Source organism: Rhinolophus hipposideros, assembly GCF_964194185.1.
Source record: "Rhinolophus hipposideros genome assembly, chromosome: 5".
In the NCBI taxonomy this organism is placed as follows: Eukaryota; Metazoa; Chordata; class Mammalia; order Chiroptera; family Rhinolophidae; genus Rhinolophus; species Rhinolophus hipposideros.
The window spans coordinates 100,496,222-100,513,446 of record NC_138051.1 but is presented as its reverse complement, the minus strand read 5'-3'; the positions used below and the strand labels follow the sequence as shown (position 1 = coordinate 100,513,446).

Sequence of the window (17,225 nt, the reverse complement as noted above, 5' to 3'; positions counted from 1 at the left end):
TAAAGATCAAAGGGCAAGACTTCGGAATCAAGTCATGCCACTGATGGGCCAGGCGGACCAGGGCAAGTCACAGAATCTTCTTTGGTGTGCAAGGAAGTAAGCGTGCAACTGACCTGCTAATGTAAAGGACTGAGAATCCAGGGAGCGTGCACAAGCAGTGACGTGCCTTACATAATTATTACAGGCCTGACAGAGAATAACATATGCCTTAAGGTACATTCTGATGTCAACATCGTAAAAATAGTTTAAAGTTTCCTTCACTAGAGCGTAATAAGCTTTATAAGGAATATTTATTTGCAGAGCTCAGGGCTCAAACTTGTTGATTATCATTTTGTGTCTCTGCACCTATTGTGCCTCTCTGCCTCTTTCGCAGCTGACAAACTTAAGACCCAGATCAAATCAAATGCCACCTGTACGCCAAAGATCTCTGTGACCACACTGGGCTAAGTGAGCTGGCCCTTCCTCATGGTGCTTCTTTCCTCCCACAGCTACAGCGCTTCCCACATACAACGGCTCCCTCACCAGGTAGTGAGATGAGGGGAAAGACTACTTCATGTCTTGTGCGTCCCCAGCAACTAGCTCAAGGGCTGGTGCCCAACAGGCACTCAATGAAAGTCTTGTGGGTCCATGTGCTGTGCTGTTATTGAAAACTGGTCTCTTCACAGCCTCGTCTGGAGTTCAGAGCGAGTTACTTACATGGTGTTTAACTGACACACTCTACAACTCTTTCTCAAGTGAAAATTAATTCCTGGATTCTATTCTGCAAATAAAGGCAACTGATTTTTGCAAGAAGCAAGGTGTAACTTTGACAGCAACATACTTTAAGGTCTGAAGGAATTATTCAACTATGACAAATGCTATTGCTATTCTTCAGAGGGGAGCACAGTTCTTTAAAGTTCTTAATAACTGGACACGTCTAGAATCATTCAGGAGAAAGATTTCACAACAGAAGTCACAGGCATAGGAAATTATATAAAGTAAGGTAAACATGGAGATGATAAGGAGTACATCGAATTTCATACTGCAAAGTACAAAGCCTCTCCTAGATTTCAGTCAGTAAGTGCCCCAGGATACGGAATTCGGCCCCGAGCCCTGGCCGCACTTCCCTAGTCCCCTCCCAGCCGGTGATCAGTGGTCATCCTGCCGCGTCCAGAGGGCAACTCCCAGTCCTTGCGTGCAGCCCCCCAGCACAGCTGCCTCAGCCAGCCCTCCAGCTCCCTGCCCTGGGACACCCCTCTCCCGACCCCACACCGGCCCTCTGCTGAAGGGCCCCTTCTTAGCAATCTGTCAGTATTCGTGCGCCCGGGCTTCTGTTCTCCGACTGGCTCTCCTCGCCACTCGCTCCAGTCCCATGGTTGCGAGGACCACCTACCGACACCTAGCTGCAGCCCAAACCAGCCCGCTCTCCCCCCAGGCCTGTTACCCTCCATGGAGCCCCACCTCTGGAGGACACTCCAGTTCATTCAGCTGTGCTAGTTACAAACACCGGGTGTCATCCTTAACTCATACTCCACATTCCAGCCATCAGCTAATCCCACAGGTTTTACCTTTGAAGTGTACCCCAGGATCCCTCCCTCTCCCTGTCTAAGCCAACACTGTGCCTCGCCTCCATGCCCCCGAACGCTGTCTATCGGTGACACCTGCCGGCGCAGCGCCACGTGGAACCCTGACATCACCCCTCCCCTCTAGTCTGCCTGTCACCCCGTGTGCATCCAGCCTGTGTTCCACGCATGGAACACACGGGCCTCTCACGGCTCCTAAAACCCACCTGCCAAGTTAGTTCTGTCTCAGGCTGAACATTCGCTCACTGTCCCCTCTGCGTCGGTGGCTCACCGCCTCAGAGGCCTGCCTCATCACGCCCTGCCCTGATGCCAGCTTACTCTTCATGGTACAAGTCACTAGCCCACATTGTGTCCGCCTATTATCTTTTCCACTGGAAGGTGACCTTCACCATTAAACCCTCAGATCCCAGCACACAGGACGTACTCAGTAAATATTTGTTCAACAAATGGACACATTTTTGAGGGTTACCATACCACTGATTTTTTTTCAATTACCGTTGACACTCAATATTATTTTATATTATACCGTTGATTGTTTTTAAAGTTTGTTCTCTACCCTCAACATCTCTCTCTTTAATTTACAGATAAGTGATCATTCTAACGTGTGCAATATCGAACTGTGCCAAAATCATTGAGGTATGGAAAAAATGTTAAATTCTCATCTCTCCCTGACAGACAGACAGCTGCACTTTAACACTGCAGGATAAACTAATACTCTGTTGTGGTGATGGTAATCACAGAGCTGTAAAAAAATGAACCCATCCAATGACATTTTGAGGCCATTCCCCGGGACAAGGGACAAACACTACCTTTTTTTGAATAATCTGTCTTCATTTTTTTGGCACCCATCAAGGCAATGGAAAATGCTAACTACATAAATCAAAATGGGTAAAACATATAAAGCTTAACTCTTAAACAGTCAAATGAAAATTGCTATTTATTCCTGTCTTTTCTCTTTGTTCCTGTTAGAAGAGTCATTTCAAAGGACAAACAACACCTGGATTGAGCAGAAGGTAGGTGACACGAGACAATACTGCACCTGCAATGTAATCATTGGAACTTGACTTTTGCAGTGACTGCATGTGGCCTCGCGGTATTTGCAGGCCTTCTCCACGTGATCACGCAGGTCTTTTCTCAAGACTCTTTCTTTGCAGTCAGCACGAACACACGGCAGTTCTTCAAACTGGCAATCATTCTTCAAGTGTACCTGTAAGACCAACAACTCAAAGTTCTTCATCGGCAAAACAATTCAATCTGAAATACCAGATTTTAGCCTCTACACAATTAAATCCTACAGAAATGTTTCTATCTGCAGCTATACGACCAGTTTTTCACAGAGAAGAGGGACAGATGTATCAAGAGACACTGAATTTCACTCTATTTAGTATTTACTCAAACTATAGTGCTTTTGAAGAATTAAAGGCAACTTTTCTTCCTGGATAAATAAATGGTTATCTGCTAAGGATTTTATTTTATCCTAATTCAAATATCCTTTCAGGATAAAATGATACTAATCAAAAAAATATAGGCAGTCACGTGCAATTTCAGGGTGAAAAAAAGAGAAGGTTTCAGTGGGCCTTCCAAAATTAAAATTCACATCAGATTTCTTTCTATTCGGAATAGGCTGGAGGTGTTTAAAAACCTTTTGACAATTCCGCTAATGATGTCATAAAAACAACATTTCATGCCCACGTGGCTGTGATGGCTTTCATATTTGGTTGTTTTACAGGATTCATGTAAGCACGGTCTTCAGGTGCCACATCGTACAGACCTGCGACTCATGTCACTGCAGCACTTACCAGCAAGTGTCCCAGTGTTAACTGGTCGGCACAGCCTCGACTTTCATTCCTACAATATATCTGAAGAGCCAGAATCTCTCTCTTGCAGCAATTGTCCTTAAACACCTGTGACAGAAAGACAGTTATTTTAGAGGCTTAGTATTTCTTAATCTCCACATGCTGCTACTTTGGACAAAAAATCATGAGAGCATCTTTTAAGTGGACCTCAGCAAACATTAAGGGCCATCTTAGTTTCTAATTTCTGTAAGTAGAATAAAGGAGCTTCCCCCACTAAGAGACACAATTTAAATAACACAACTCCAACTACCATCTTTTATCAGATAAGCGCAAAGAAAACAAGTTATACTGAATAACTAGAGACCACTTTGGAGCATCCAGACATTTTAGATTCACACTGACACAATCTCCAGGCGGGGTGCATGGGGACCAAGTGCACACTGCGACCCTGGGCTTCCGGGCGCCAGCACAGCACAGGTGGCCACGGGAGAACACCTCCTATCAAGAGACAAAGGCAGAACGTGCTACAGCTCGGTGCCTTTTCAGATCACTTGCTAGAGAAACTACCGTAAAAGATTGCATCTTGCAGACAGCTTGTAAAACATTTATTTTCATTCCTTCTCCTAAGGTTATGTCACTCACATCTCACTTTTCACCAAAAAGGAGGCCAGCTGGTTTGGTTTTTTGTAAACTCTTTTAAATTTATATTACAAAGACTGAAGTTAGTCCAATAATGAAAATGTGAGAATGTTTTCCTGTGAAAATGAAAACCTTCCTTTAATTGTGTTTTCCCTTTAGAAAACAATGATGCGTACTCCTTCTAACAACACAATCTATACTGTCCTCGTCCTCAGGCATTTCTAAGCAACTCCCATGTGTAAATACGTAACAGGGGAAAAACAGGCAGGGATCTCAACATGCCTGTCTCAACTTCACTGGCAAAGAAATAACGTCAACAGCTGTTAAGAGTCAAAAATAAACTAATTTGGAGTCAAACTTAATCCTTTATAAAATGACTTTTTGAAAAAGGTCATAATTTAAGATACTAAAGTCAACAAAACAGGTATTTTTAACTAGTAAGAAATAATCTTCCTTTTTTCTCATTAACTTTCTTAACTCATTTGAGTTTAACTTTACAGATAGAAAACACAGATTGAAAACATCAGAATAATACAAGTACAGAACTTTAGAGCTGACTGTTTACTGCAATTGTCCCACATACAGAGGAGGACCCGGAGGTCCCACATCGGCACCCATCATCAGTGACCTGCTGAGGTGAGGGGTGGATCTCAGTCTCCCAGGGCTCAACTTTCCCAGGAGGACCCACGGCTTTAGTAAGTCTCACTTATGATTCTTCAATAAAACTAGTAATTTTACCTTCAGCTACCGTGTTTCCCTGAAAATAAGATCTAGCCGGACAACCAGCTCTAATGCATCTTTTGGAGCAAAAATTAATATAAGACCTGGTATTACATTATATTACATAAGACCCAGTCTTATTTTACTATAATTAATATTAATTCTTGCTCCAAAAGACGCATTACAGTGATGGTCCGGCTAGGTCTTATTTTCGGGGAAACACGGTATCCACGTCATTGAGAAATAGGGATAGTAATTCTGAAGACTGAAACAGAGACACTGAAAGATCACCTCGTTTCAGTGTCAGTTGTTCCGACCTTCTCTTGCAATCACATTGGTTAGATACACATTATTGAGTTAGCAGATCAGTTAGCATGTTAAGATACCCCGTAGAGTTCAATGACTTGTTTTTGTTAAAAACAATCCCTTCCCTGTTACTAACCCAAGTCTTCAGCAGCAGGTAAAGACTCAGAAAGAAAAAGTCTGTTGCCATTTGGCCAATCCCATTTAACTGTCCAGAGCAGGTCCACCCAACACCCTTGCGCTGGCCGGCCAGGGGCACCTCCCCCAGCAACCCTCCAATCCCTGCACTCGCCTGGCTGCCCTTGACAACAGTCCCAACCTGCACAGTGTGTCAGACAGGAAAACCCCAGAGCAAGAATTTTACTGTACAGTTTAATGATCTACAGTTAAAAAACTGTTAGGTTCATTAATCAAAATATCAGAAGTACACATTTTTATTGATATTTTAAGTACTTTAAGAACGAGTCATTTCAGACTAAAAGTGTGCCAGCAGGTCTGGCAGCATGTGGATGACCCCAGAGACACCATGAGAAAGGATTGGGGCCCCAGCTGGGAAGCTGGTGGGCAACCTGGGTGGCCCCCCGTGCTCTGCAGTGATACCCACGAGCTTTCACTGCACAAATAATCACACGGGGGAAGGAAAGGGACTGAAATCTACACGTGTCCAATGACTGAGACGCTGCGTGGGGGACAGGGTGAGAGCAAACTCAAAGGAAGCCCTCAGACGAGCACGTGTCTGTAAGTCAAGTACGAACTGTCCAGGACAAAGGCCCGAGCACTCGTCTGCACTGTACTCGCACTGGCTCCTTTACTTCTGGGGGCGGCCACCTGCTACAAGTGAGGAGAGCCTCAGAGAGTGAAGCTCCTCGTTGAGCTCACCCAGCTGGGCAGCCACCAAGCAGGCCTGCCCTGTCTGTCCACGTGCTTGGGTGACACGGACCCATGACCTGATCCTGCTGTGCCAGCTGTCACACTCTGAGACAAAATCGGAGCGCCGGAACCCTGGAGGCACACTACCCAGCTGAAAACATTGCACCAAATAATTTATTAAACACCCAGAATACCTTATCTTTGATGATGCTTTCTTGACACGCAGTACATTTTGGGCTTGAGGAGCTGAGGGGAAACACAACGATATGTTAGAGCGGACGGCCCTGGACGTGCTGATCCCTCTGCCGGCCGAGCAGCTGTGGGGAGCTTCGGGCGGCAATCAGAGCTTAAGGGTGCCAGGGAGAGTTTGGTTTAAATACGAAGAAAAGGGCAAAAGTATTTCTAACAGTCATTTTCCGTAAGGAAGTTTGTAAGAAGAACAGTTAGACCAGTCCCATTTGGAAAGCCCCTTTCAATTAAAAGCGAAATTTTATTTCAGAAACCAAAACTAGCTGTCTGCGGAGCACTGTGCAGTGTGAGCGTCCAGCTCATTAGGACCTGCTACTTTCTCCGCAGCTCTTTTTCTTTACGGTGTTGAAAGGCCAGTGCAATTCCACAGACCTACACAGCATGGGAATTTAAAGGAGCCACCCATCTCCTCTGTCATTCTTGTCCCTAAACTCAGGACATGAGCCACTGTTTCCAAGCTGCCTTTTTTGGACTTCTTATCCCATCCTGGGCCTGGAAACCACCTCCTAGAGATTAAAAATAAAACCCAAGCATGAGCCCTGCCTACTGCCACAGCCCTGCCTCGGGGCTCCAGGAGGACCCGCGGAGGCTTCAGGGAGGAGGCAGCAGGGCTGGGCACGTGTGCTGGGGCCGCAGGCTCCACCGGCGTGGAAAGGCAGGTGGGAGCCCTGAGGGGTGATGGCACGAAAGGGACGCATTTTATAAGAAAAGCTGCTTCGTTCAGACTACACTAATACAGAGCTTGTGCGGAACTGTTTCAATAGTGTGCATCTGTACATCCTTAGACCAGGGCTGAGCAGCGTCTGGGTGGGTTCCCCTGACAACTGCAAAGCAAGGAGCAGGCGGAGAGCCGGGAGCAGAAAAGGGGTGGAAGCAGAGGGGACCAGTCCCTGGGTGCGCCCTCAGTCCCCAGGCCAGAGATCCAGTGCCCGAGTCACGGCCACCACCAAGCTCGACGTAGAGAATTACTTTCCCCACAAGCGGGGAAGCTGAGTTCACTGTCTGCGGTCAGTGCACAGGAAGGAGCACAGCTGGGAGCACCTGGAGGAGGGCAGCGGGGAGGGAGGCCGGCGGCCGCGCTCAGCGGAGTCCCAAGGGGGCGGCAGCCTTCTCAGGCCCATGTGCCCTGATGGGGCCCGAGTCTGAGCGCGTCCTGCCGTAACCTGTGCCCAGCACCACGCCCAGAAAATACCTGCAGGGTGAACGAAGCAGCTTTCTTGGCCGGTGTTACTTCTGCCCTAAGTCTCCGGCCTGCCGTGCTAACGGCCCCATGACTCTAGAATGGCATCAGTACTCAGCTGTCCAGGGCTCCCAGGGGCTCGGCCCGTGTTCCACTCACACGTGCAGGGTCAGCTCACTCAGGCTGGGGACGTGTCCGGCCCCTCCTGCTGACACTGACCCCTCTGCCCTGCACACCAGAGCACTCCGCTATCTGCCGATGGGTGTCTCCACGGAACTGTGGGCTCCTTGAGTAACACTCAGCAACAGGGATGAGGGCGGGGGCACGGGGAGGGGGGACCGGAGTGGCCAGCGCTATCAGGAAGGCAGCGGGAGCAGGAGACTTTACAGGAGATGCTTGTGGGAGAAGACAGGAGTCTGCGGACGGGGCTGGGGGGTCCAGGCCACACGTCAGCGGCCCCTTAAACTCAGGTACAGGTCCTACTGGGTTTCCCTAAATGATTCCCACGCTGGCCTCTGAGAATTTTCTGGGTTTCCTCAGAGCTCTGAACTCTCTAGAGCTTATGTGTTAGAGAAATCAGTGAAGAAGTGGGAGAAAGAACGAGGCTGGAGCAGCCGAAATGCACAGTGAACGCAGACCGGGGTGGTAGACGCCTACCTCAGCACGGCGGCCATGCAGGTCTCACAGAACCGGTGCCCACACTCGGTCTGCTTGGGGTTGCACAGCGCCAGGCGGCACTTCTCACACTTGTACTTGTCCTCCACGGTCTTCACGAACCTTTCTTTGTAACCTCCTTGTTCAGGGACGAAAACTGAAGTCCCGGCGCTACGGTCAGGGTGCAGCTTCAGTGGTGGGTTGGTCTGCAGTGAGCTGGAAGAGTCCATCTTTTTACTCGACTCCATTTTAAGAAAGAGAATTTCTGTTGGGAAAAAAAACCCCACAGAAAATAAGTAGAGGGCTATCACGTTATCCGGAGCGAGGAAATAACAAACACAGCACTGGAAAAGCACAAGTGCCTGAGAGCCGTGTGTGTCCCTGCAGTTTGAAGGAACACAAGACCATCCTGACTTCAACATGTGATGGGGCCAGGACACCAAATGTGCCCCCTGCTCTCTACTCCACCCAGACACTACTGCTCACACTGCTATTCGAAAACCTTCCTAAAAGGTGCACATTGTATTTGCAAGGTCCTTTAACACGCAGATACTACTTCATTTGCCGTGACTCCAACTTCTAGGCATCATTCTGATGTTTGGCCCAAGCAAAAGCCATTCTCAACCAATTTTATTTCCTTGTTGCCTCACTGCCGATGACTATCTCGAGGACATGCGTCGGGGCAGCTTGTCCCACTGCGATGGCATCTCATTCGGACAGCAGCACCTACTGTCTGATGGTGTGCAAACTCCTGGCCCTACTCTTCACCGTGTCACCCTACGAGAGTGCGCCCACAGTGCCCGAGGCTGGGTGACAGACGGGCGCTTGCCGTCCGCCTGCCCCCATCTCATTTCAAGTCCTTGCACTGTATACCCACTGTGGATGTACGGGCACTCTCGTGCCCGGGGACAGAGGGACTGGATGGGTGTCCTGTGCCATCTGGGCAGGCTCTCCCACCGCACATGGTGACAAGTGTGCAGATGGCTGGTACCCACCTGCAGGTTCCCATCAAGAGACAAAGTGTGCAGCTCCTGACATGAACCACAAAGACCCCAGCCTGGGTGCGTGGCACACCGCTGGTGAGCTACACAGGAAGTGTCTTCCAAACTACACTGTGGCCTTCCTCGGTCCATCGATTCCTGCTCTTACAAGAAGAAGAACCCAATGCTTTCCACACACGAGGTCCTGAGGACCCGCCCCTCCCCCCTCTTATCGGGTCAGCGTGGCCGTGCACGGCAGGTCTGCTGTTCCCGGGGCCGTGATCCTCACACTGCGTTCAGCCCTTTCTGAGGCTGAAAGAATGAACGTTTCATGCCCAGGGATGTTTGGGTGTGAACGCCAGCAGCACATCTGACAGATAAATTAACTGGTGCTCGCGCCACACTTGGGCTAGTTTTAACAAAATAGAACATTATTGCGGCAGTGTGGGAGCCTCCAGTGAAATCTGTCAATTTGTGAAACCAAAAGGGTTTTCAAAATGACCTCAAAAGGCTAGCAGCCCTGTGCTCACAGACCCGGTGGTCAGAATCCTGCTCATTAAGACGCGAAGTAGGAAGGTTCCCCCACGATTCCTGCTGGTTCCCCCAGCCAACCTGCTGCCCTCTCCCGCTCTCCACGTGGGGCACCTTTTCCGCAGGTGCTCTCGGGGCCCCGCTCCTGGAATGCACGTCCCCACCTTCTCAAGGACGTCCACCCTGGCCAGCCCCACGCATGCAACCCCTTTTGCCCTGTGTGCGCTTTTCCCATGGCACTCCTGCCTTCCAGGACTGCGTGCTTCGTGTTTATTGTCTCTTTCTTCAGTAGAATGTAAGCACCCTGATGACGTGGATTTTGATCTGTTTTGTTGACTGACAAACCCCAGGTACCTAGAATAGTGCCTGACGTGTAGAAGGTACTCAATACACATTCGCTGAGCTAACAGAGAGAATGAAATGTCCAGAACAGGCAGGTCCAGGGACAGAAAGCCGATCCAAGGCTGCCAGGGGCTGGGGGAGGCGAGCTTTCTTGCTGGGGTGATCGGGGGGTTCCGGACCTGGATAATGGGGATGACTGCACAGGTCTGCAATTACTCGAAAAACCGCTGAACTATCCACTTTAAAGGGGTGAATTTCATGGTACGTGAATTATATCTCAACTTAAAATCTAAACAAAGAATCCTATAAAGTAATTGTTCCAAATGGTTCTGTTTGGGTTCAGTTACCTTGGATATATACAGTCACATACTTTAAAACGTTAAGACTCTGAAACTGAAGCTGGACGTGCCTGATACTGTGGCTCTGCCTGACGCAAGAGGGGGTGATGAGATTTTCATTTATATTATAACAGCACATGCTCTCGAAGAAAACAACAAACAACTAAGACATGGGGTGTAAAGGGAAAAGAATCAGGTTCCCGAGGCAGATGCTGCAGGCTGGTGTTCTGTGTAAGGACACACAGATCCAGAAATGGCAAATCACACAGGAGAAAAGACATCTTTCTTCTTGCACACAAACTGCACCGCACATGCAAACCGACCTATATCTTTTTTCATCACCAATGACTTATCCTGCACACTTCTCCGTAGCAGCATGCGAGGACCCCTTATAATCCTGAGGGGCCGCACAGCGCTCCCGTACATGCCTTCCCACAATTTATGCGACCAGTTCTCCTCAGGGGAGGTTAGGCCAATCTGGATGTTTTGCTGTCATGGACAATATGGCCAACATTCCTGAACATGTATTTCTGTCCCCTTAGGCAAGCACAGAGCCACAGACCTGCTGGGTCAAAGATGTGCGTTTGAAAATATGATCCCCATTGCCAAACTGCCTTCCAAAAGGTTACTGTACACTGTACACTTGTTCCGATGGTTAGTAAACTACTAAAGAATTACTGGAGAGGACAACAGCCTGCTTCACCAAACACTCATGCCGCCCACTTTACTTCAGCCTTGGCAGTTTTTTCTTAGAGTCTGCTGCCACACTGCGGTGCAAACATCAGGGTTTTCCCATGGGCGCCACCGCCCGTGGACGTCACCTCCTGTGGGCTGAGCAGCACGCGCAGCCCCAGAACACTCAAGGGCACACCGATCATCCTTCCCCACGTGCGGGAGGACCTTCTTCAGGTGGGTGACGCGGCAAAGGTTTGCCAAACCAGCTATTTTATTTCAACAAGTGCACTGGGCACCTATAGCATAAGCAACTCTGCGCGTCACACATCAGGGGACAGACATTGTCCCACCCTTAGATAGCTCTGAGGGAGCTGGGAGGGAGACGGGCACTCAGGGTCAACAACGGAAACAGGCAGCAGCCGTGTGAAGCACCACCGGGAAGCTGCGAAGGGCTGTGCGTCCCCTGTGCGTCACCTGTTGGAGGGAGATCAGGGCTTCCTGACTGACGAGGACGAGGGGAGCGGCAGACAGCACTGGTAGGTGGCTGCGGAGTGGGGGTTCTGGGCAGGGGTGGGCAGGCGGGCGCCTGGCACTGACCGCTCTGCGTGGGCACAGCACTCCCGCTCCGAGCCTCTCCTGTCCTTGTCACGTGGAAGGCATGCGACCCCTCATTTTCGAGCTCTGTCAGGCGTCCCGAGGCTGTCGCTACGACCCCCTGCTAACTGCAGCACTGAGCACAGAAGCTACACCCTCCTGCCAGCGGGACGGGAAGCCTGACAAGGCTCGGCTGTTTCCTCATCTTAGATGGCTCGGCCTGTCTTCAAAATGCCCCCGCTCAGCAATTAAGCAAAAGAAATAAGAGGCATCCAGATTGGAAAGGAAGAAGTAAAACTATTTCTATTTTCAGAAGATAGAATCTTGCATATAAAACATACTAAGGAATCAACTGAAAACTACTTGAATAAACTTGCTCAGCAAAGTTGCAGCCTACAAGATCAATGTATCAAAGTCAATCGTATTTCTGTGCACTAGCAACGAACAATCTAAAAATGAAATTAAGAAAACAATCCATTCATAACAACATCAAAAAGAATACAGCATCTAGGAATAAATGTAACCAAGTGAAGGCAAGATGTGTATGCTAGAAATTATAAAACATTGTGAAAGACATTAAAGAGCCGAGCAAATGGAAAGACATCCCTGTTTGTGGCCTGAAAGACTTGACATTGTTAAGAGGTTAGTACTCCCCAAGCTGGGCTACAGGCTTGTCTCAACCCCTAGGAAAATCCCAGCCTTCTTTTTTCCGCACCTCCTGAAATGAGCTGAACCTAAAATCTTTGAGAAATGCAAGGGACCCAGAATGGACAAAACAATCTTGAAAAGTAACAAAGTTAGAGGACTCCACGTCCTGATTTCCAAACTTACCACAAATCAGCAAGGACACTGGTACTGGCATGAGGACAGACACATACGCACAGATCGATGAAACAACTGAGAGCCCAGAAATAAACCGCTGCATTTATGGTCAGCTGGTTTCTGACATAGGTTCCAAGGCCATTCTGTGGGGAAGGAACAGTGGGCTCACTACTGTTCCAGAACAAGGCAGGCTCCACTCCTGCGAGTTTCCATCACAGCTCTGTTACGGCTATGCTGGAGGTCACTTCATGACAGCTGCTTAGGCACCTGCTTCCTGCCCTCCCGGGTGATCAACTCTGCAAGACTCTGGTTCTGAAAGCATTGCTTCACGGAGGACACGCAGGTGGCTTCTAAGACCTCCCTTGCTGGTATCCTTCCTTGCCTTTCAGAAAATGTATTAGGTGACACATACAAAAGATCATGTGTAATTTACATGCAAGGTAAGACTATAACAAAAAATGACCCCCAGAACACACCACCCGCTTAACAGTTGAAATTTCCCTCTGTGCTCCTTTCTCAGCCATCTGCCTGAATCTCTTTAGAATTCTCTTGCTATCATATATATTTTTCTTCTTTTGCCTGTTTTTAACTGCATAAAAATGACATCATACCATATGGAGTCCCGGTGCATCCATTACAAAAATATGCATCTCTTTGTTGCGCAGTTGATATACTTCATTCCTTTTCACTGCTGTATAATATTCTGCGACGTGTTTATCACTTTCTCATCACTTCCCAGTTTCTGCTCTTCTGAACGATCTGCTGTGACCATCCTGGCGCATCTGTTCTGAGCTCTCATGAGCTTCTCTAGGGTACACTTGCGATCAGGGGGATCAGGGTGTGGCAAACTACAGCCTGGAGGTCACATCTAGCGAGTAACCTATTTTTGTTAGGACCTTGAGCTAAGAATGCTTTTTAGGTTTTAAGGGATTAAACAGACAAACAAATGAAACAAAAGCAACTAGGTGACAAGACCACATGTGGGCCACAAAGCCCAGAATGTTTACCACTGTGCTCTTCACAGAGAGTCTGCCGATGCCTGCCGACTCGACCTCCAGAGCATGGAGCGGCTGCTGGTGTGCAGGTGGCACGCGTGGCCCATGGGCCAGCAGGGCCAAACTGCTCCCCAAAGCAGGGTGGCATCAAGTCCTGTGACCCACGTGCTCCCTGGCCCTGGGTAACGCCAGAAGCCTTCGTTCCTGCTGCCCGAGCAGGAACACAGCTCTCTCTTCCATACTCTGATAATTACATAGGTCTAGCATGTTCCCAAAAGCTCATGGGTCACTGGGTTTCCTTCCGTGATACATCTCCTTGCCATCTTCAACTGCGCTACTGTCTTTTACAACGTTGATGTGTGGGGTATTCATGTATTCTGACTGCTCCTTCTTTATTAGTTGTATGTGTATGTCTTCGCCCCAGTTTGTGGCCGGACTTTACATGTCTTTTAATAAAGAGAAGTTCTTAATTGTAATGTAGTCCAATTATCCATGTCTTGGCCTTTTAAAAATATTCCGATTAGCTTATGGGTGACACTGATGAGACAGGAACAACCAGTACCTATGGAACCAAACCAGAAAGCAGTTCTAATTCTACCACAGAGCCATTTGCAGAAGAAGGATATTCTGCTCAAATAAAACTAGCAAATGAGCCACGATGTCAAACAGACTCAAAGTGCTCAAGGAAGATATTCTTCCTAAACAAAAGCTTACTGGAGATGAACCCCAGAGAGCAGGGCCCTGCAGGCAGGCCCGTGACCTTCGTAGCTGTGAGACGGCCTGTGGGCCTCAGTGGCCCACGGAGAAGCAGGGGCTAGACAGCTGGCAGGTGTCGGGCTGGTGGGTGATGAGCTGCTCAGGTTTACTGACAATCCCAATCTCCACCCGCCATCAACTGTCACCACGGGAAGTCAGCTCTCCTTTGAAGTGTAAGAACCACCTAGTCTACCCCTAAAACAATGAGGCAATAGGAACAATGTCTTTAAGTCTTCAAATAAGACCTATACCTACCTATTGTGTCCTGAGGAAAAGGGGGCTTGGATTCAGGAAAATCACCACTGGAGGCAGCATTTTCACAATCAAACCAGACAGACAATAGTGAGCACTCCCCAAGTTAAACACTGAGGTGGCGTATCACCTTAAGAGCACACACACAGTCATGTGAAGGAGAAACCACTGAGGTGAACATGCTTCGGTTTCCCTGGGGACCCACCGCTGTAACAGCGGCGGAAAAACCCTCAGGATCACCAAAGGAAACAACATTTCTGTCTGTAGGACCAAGTGCTCAATAGCAACAAGGCAGGGCAAGGTTTTTACTAGAATGCCCGCCAACCAACAGGCACACAAGAAATATTACCAATAATAATTTACTGTATTTTCATAATACAGTAAGCTTTGTAAGCTATCCTTTGTAAGCTATCCTGAAATCTTCCTGAAATCAGGTGGGGTGAACGTAAACTACGCAAACTCAAAATGGGTCCCCACGTTAGGGACAGACCAGCGAGCGACATCAGTAAGAATGGCTGAGTACGGAACTCCAAAAGTCCATCCTTCAATAAAGCAAGGAAACAACTGGCAAAACCTGTCAGAAACAACATCTTTGGGATGTGGGAAACTAACCTAAAGCTTGCAGCAATCAGAGGAACACTCAAGTACGATGAACTCTCCAATCCTGGTAGACACTGTGAGCTCAGTGGCATGTGACGTGGTCCCATCCCCCGAGAGGTGGCGCCTGGAAGAAAACAGCCTGCAATCCGGCACATGTACTTGCCTGGGGGGAGTGTAGGGAGCAGAGAAGGCCTCATTACAAAGAATTCCTTTCGGTGGTTTGTTTTGACCTTTCGGGGTGCTCCTTACAAGGTAAGCTCAAAGGGCCTGCCTGTACCTCACCAAATTCTGAATTCTCCTAGTGCTGAGGTGGCTGCTGGAGCGGGGTTACTGAAAACACTCCCAGGCAAATGTACTAGTCACTGCAGCCTGGGGCCCTCAATCAGAGTTGAGGCAAACAGACTAGGCAAACAGAAGGCTGACAGGAAAATCTGGGAAACAAGAGCTTTGAAAAGTTCCAATATATTCCTGGGAATCTAGAAGACCACACAAATACCCAGGGCCTTGTGTACACTCAGGAAAGACCTGAGAAGGCCCAAAGCTCTCGCCTCTGGCTGACCTTCAGGCTCTGCATAAGCAGGAAGTGAAGGCTAAGGCAGAGTCGTCAGCTGCCTGGCTGTGTGGACTCACACAGACCCCATCTGAAAGATTGGGAGATAACTTTGATTCCAGGCCCCTAAGGAAATCTCTGTCCAATCACTAGCTGACCACTATGCGAATGGAAAGGACTTCGACGACCACACAAAATAATGCATATAAACTTTACAAAATAACGCATATAAACTTTATAAAATTAGCTCAAAAAGGTCATTACAACTGTAACAAGTAGCAACAAGTACAACTGTAACAAGTAGTAACAACAAATCCTGAAGAGGGGGGAGAGTCTCTTTTCCAGATTGGCCACATTATAATATTAAAAAGTGTTCAATTTTCAAAAATAATTCTAAGGCATGCAAAGAAACAAGGAAGTATAGGAAAAAGAGCAAGTAATAGAAAACATCCGGAAAAAAACCTAGACACTTGACTTATAAAGACTTTAAATCAGCTATTTGACATGTGTTCAAAGAGATAAAGGAAACTGTGTCCAAAGAACTAGAAGAAACTATCAAAATTATGTCTCATGAAATAGGGGAGTATCAATAAAGAAAATTTCTAAAAAGGAACCAAACAGACATTCTAGAGTTAAAAAGCACAATAACTGAAATGAAAAATTCACTAGAGAGGCTCAACAGCAGAACTGAGCAGGCAAAAGAAAGAATTAGAGAACTCAAAGGTAGGTCAGTTGAGATTTGAAGATAAGTCAAGTGAAGATAAGTCTACTTTATCTATCTACCTTTATTTGAAGATAAGTCTACTTTATCCAATCTAAGTAATGAAGGGAAAAAATAAAAATGAAAATGAACAGAGGCTCACCATCAATCATACCAACATATATATTATGGGAGTCCAAGAAAGAAGAGGAGGGAGAGAAAGGGGTGAAAAGAATGTCTGAAGAAATAATGGACAAAAACTTCCCATATTTGGTGAAAAATATTAATTTGCACATCCAGGAAGCTCAACAAACTCCATGTAGGGTAAAATTCAAGACACCCACACTAATCCAAATTATAATTGAACTGATAAAAGTCAAAGACAGAATTTTGAAAGCAGCAAGTGAGAAGCAACTCTTCACATACAAGAATTTGCTCAATAAGATTAATAGTTGATATCTCATCAGAAACTGTGGAGGACAGAAGACAATGGGATGACATGTTCAAAGGGCTGAGATAAAAAAATGAACTCAGAATCCTATATCCAGCAAAATCGTCCTTCAATAAAACTATCCTTCAACGAAATACTAGAAAACCGAATCCAACAGCATATTAAGGGTATTACACATGACCAAGTAGGATTTATCCCAGAAAGGCAAGGATGGTTAAAAAAAAAATATCAATCAATGTAGTGTACCAAATTAATACAACAAGAGGAAAAAAAGCAACGTATGATCAAGTCAACTGATATACAAAAAGCATCTGACGAAATCAAACACCCTTCATCATAAAAACCCCCAGAAAACAATGAATAAAAGGAACTGCCTCGACATGATAAGGATACCCATGAAATGCCCATACTTCATGGTGAAAGACTGAAGGCTTTCCCTCTGAGATCAGGAAGAAGGAGAGGATGCACTCTCACCACCAATATTCAACACTACACTGGAAGTTCTAGCCAGAGCAATTAGGCACACACACAAACAGGCCATCCAAATTAGAAAGGAAGAAGTAAAACTGTCTCCATTCACAGATGACATGATCCTCTATGTAGAACATCCCAAAGAATTCATAAGAAAAACAACTACAGCTAATAAACGAAGTCATCCAAGTTGCA

General features: G+C 47.3%; 1 protein-coding gene across 4 annotated transcripts in view; it reads right to left on the bottom strand.

The window, feature by feature from the left end:
- TRAF3 (TNF receptor associated factor 3) overlaps positions 1–17,225 on the bottom strand; it is a 101,685-nt gene that overhangs the window by 19,251 nt on the left and 65,209 nt on the right. For 3 of the 4 annotated variants that reach the window (XM_081048450.1, XM_081048453.1, XM_081048451.1), the window contains exons 2-5: positions 7,977–8,238; positions 6,085–6,136; positions 3,362–3,466; positions 2,602–2,769 (exon numbers count right to left, since the gene is read on the bottom strand). In XM_081048450.1, the coding sequence (XP_080904576.1) occupies positions 2,602–2,769; positions 3,362–3,466; positions 6,085–6,136; positions 7,977–8,221 (570 nt within the window). In that variant the 5' untranslated portion in view covers positions 8,222–8,238. Of the gene's footprint in view, positions 1–2,601; positions 2,770–3,361; positions 3,467–6,084; positions 6,137–7,976; positions 8,239–8,968; positions 9,006–17,225 lie in introns of those variants that run through there. The other variant, XM_081048452.1, reaches the window with a different exon arrangement.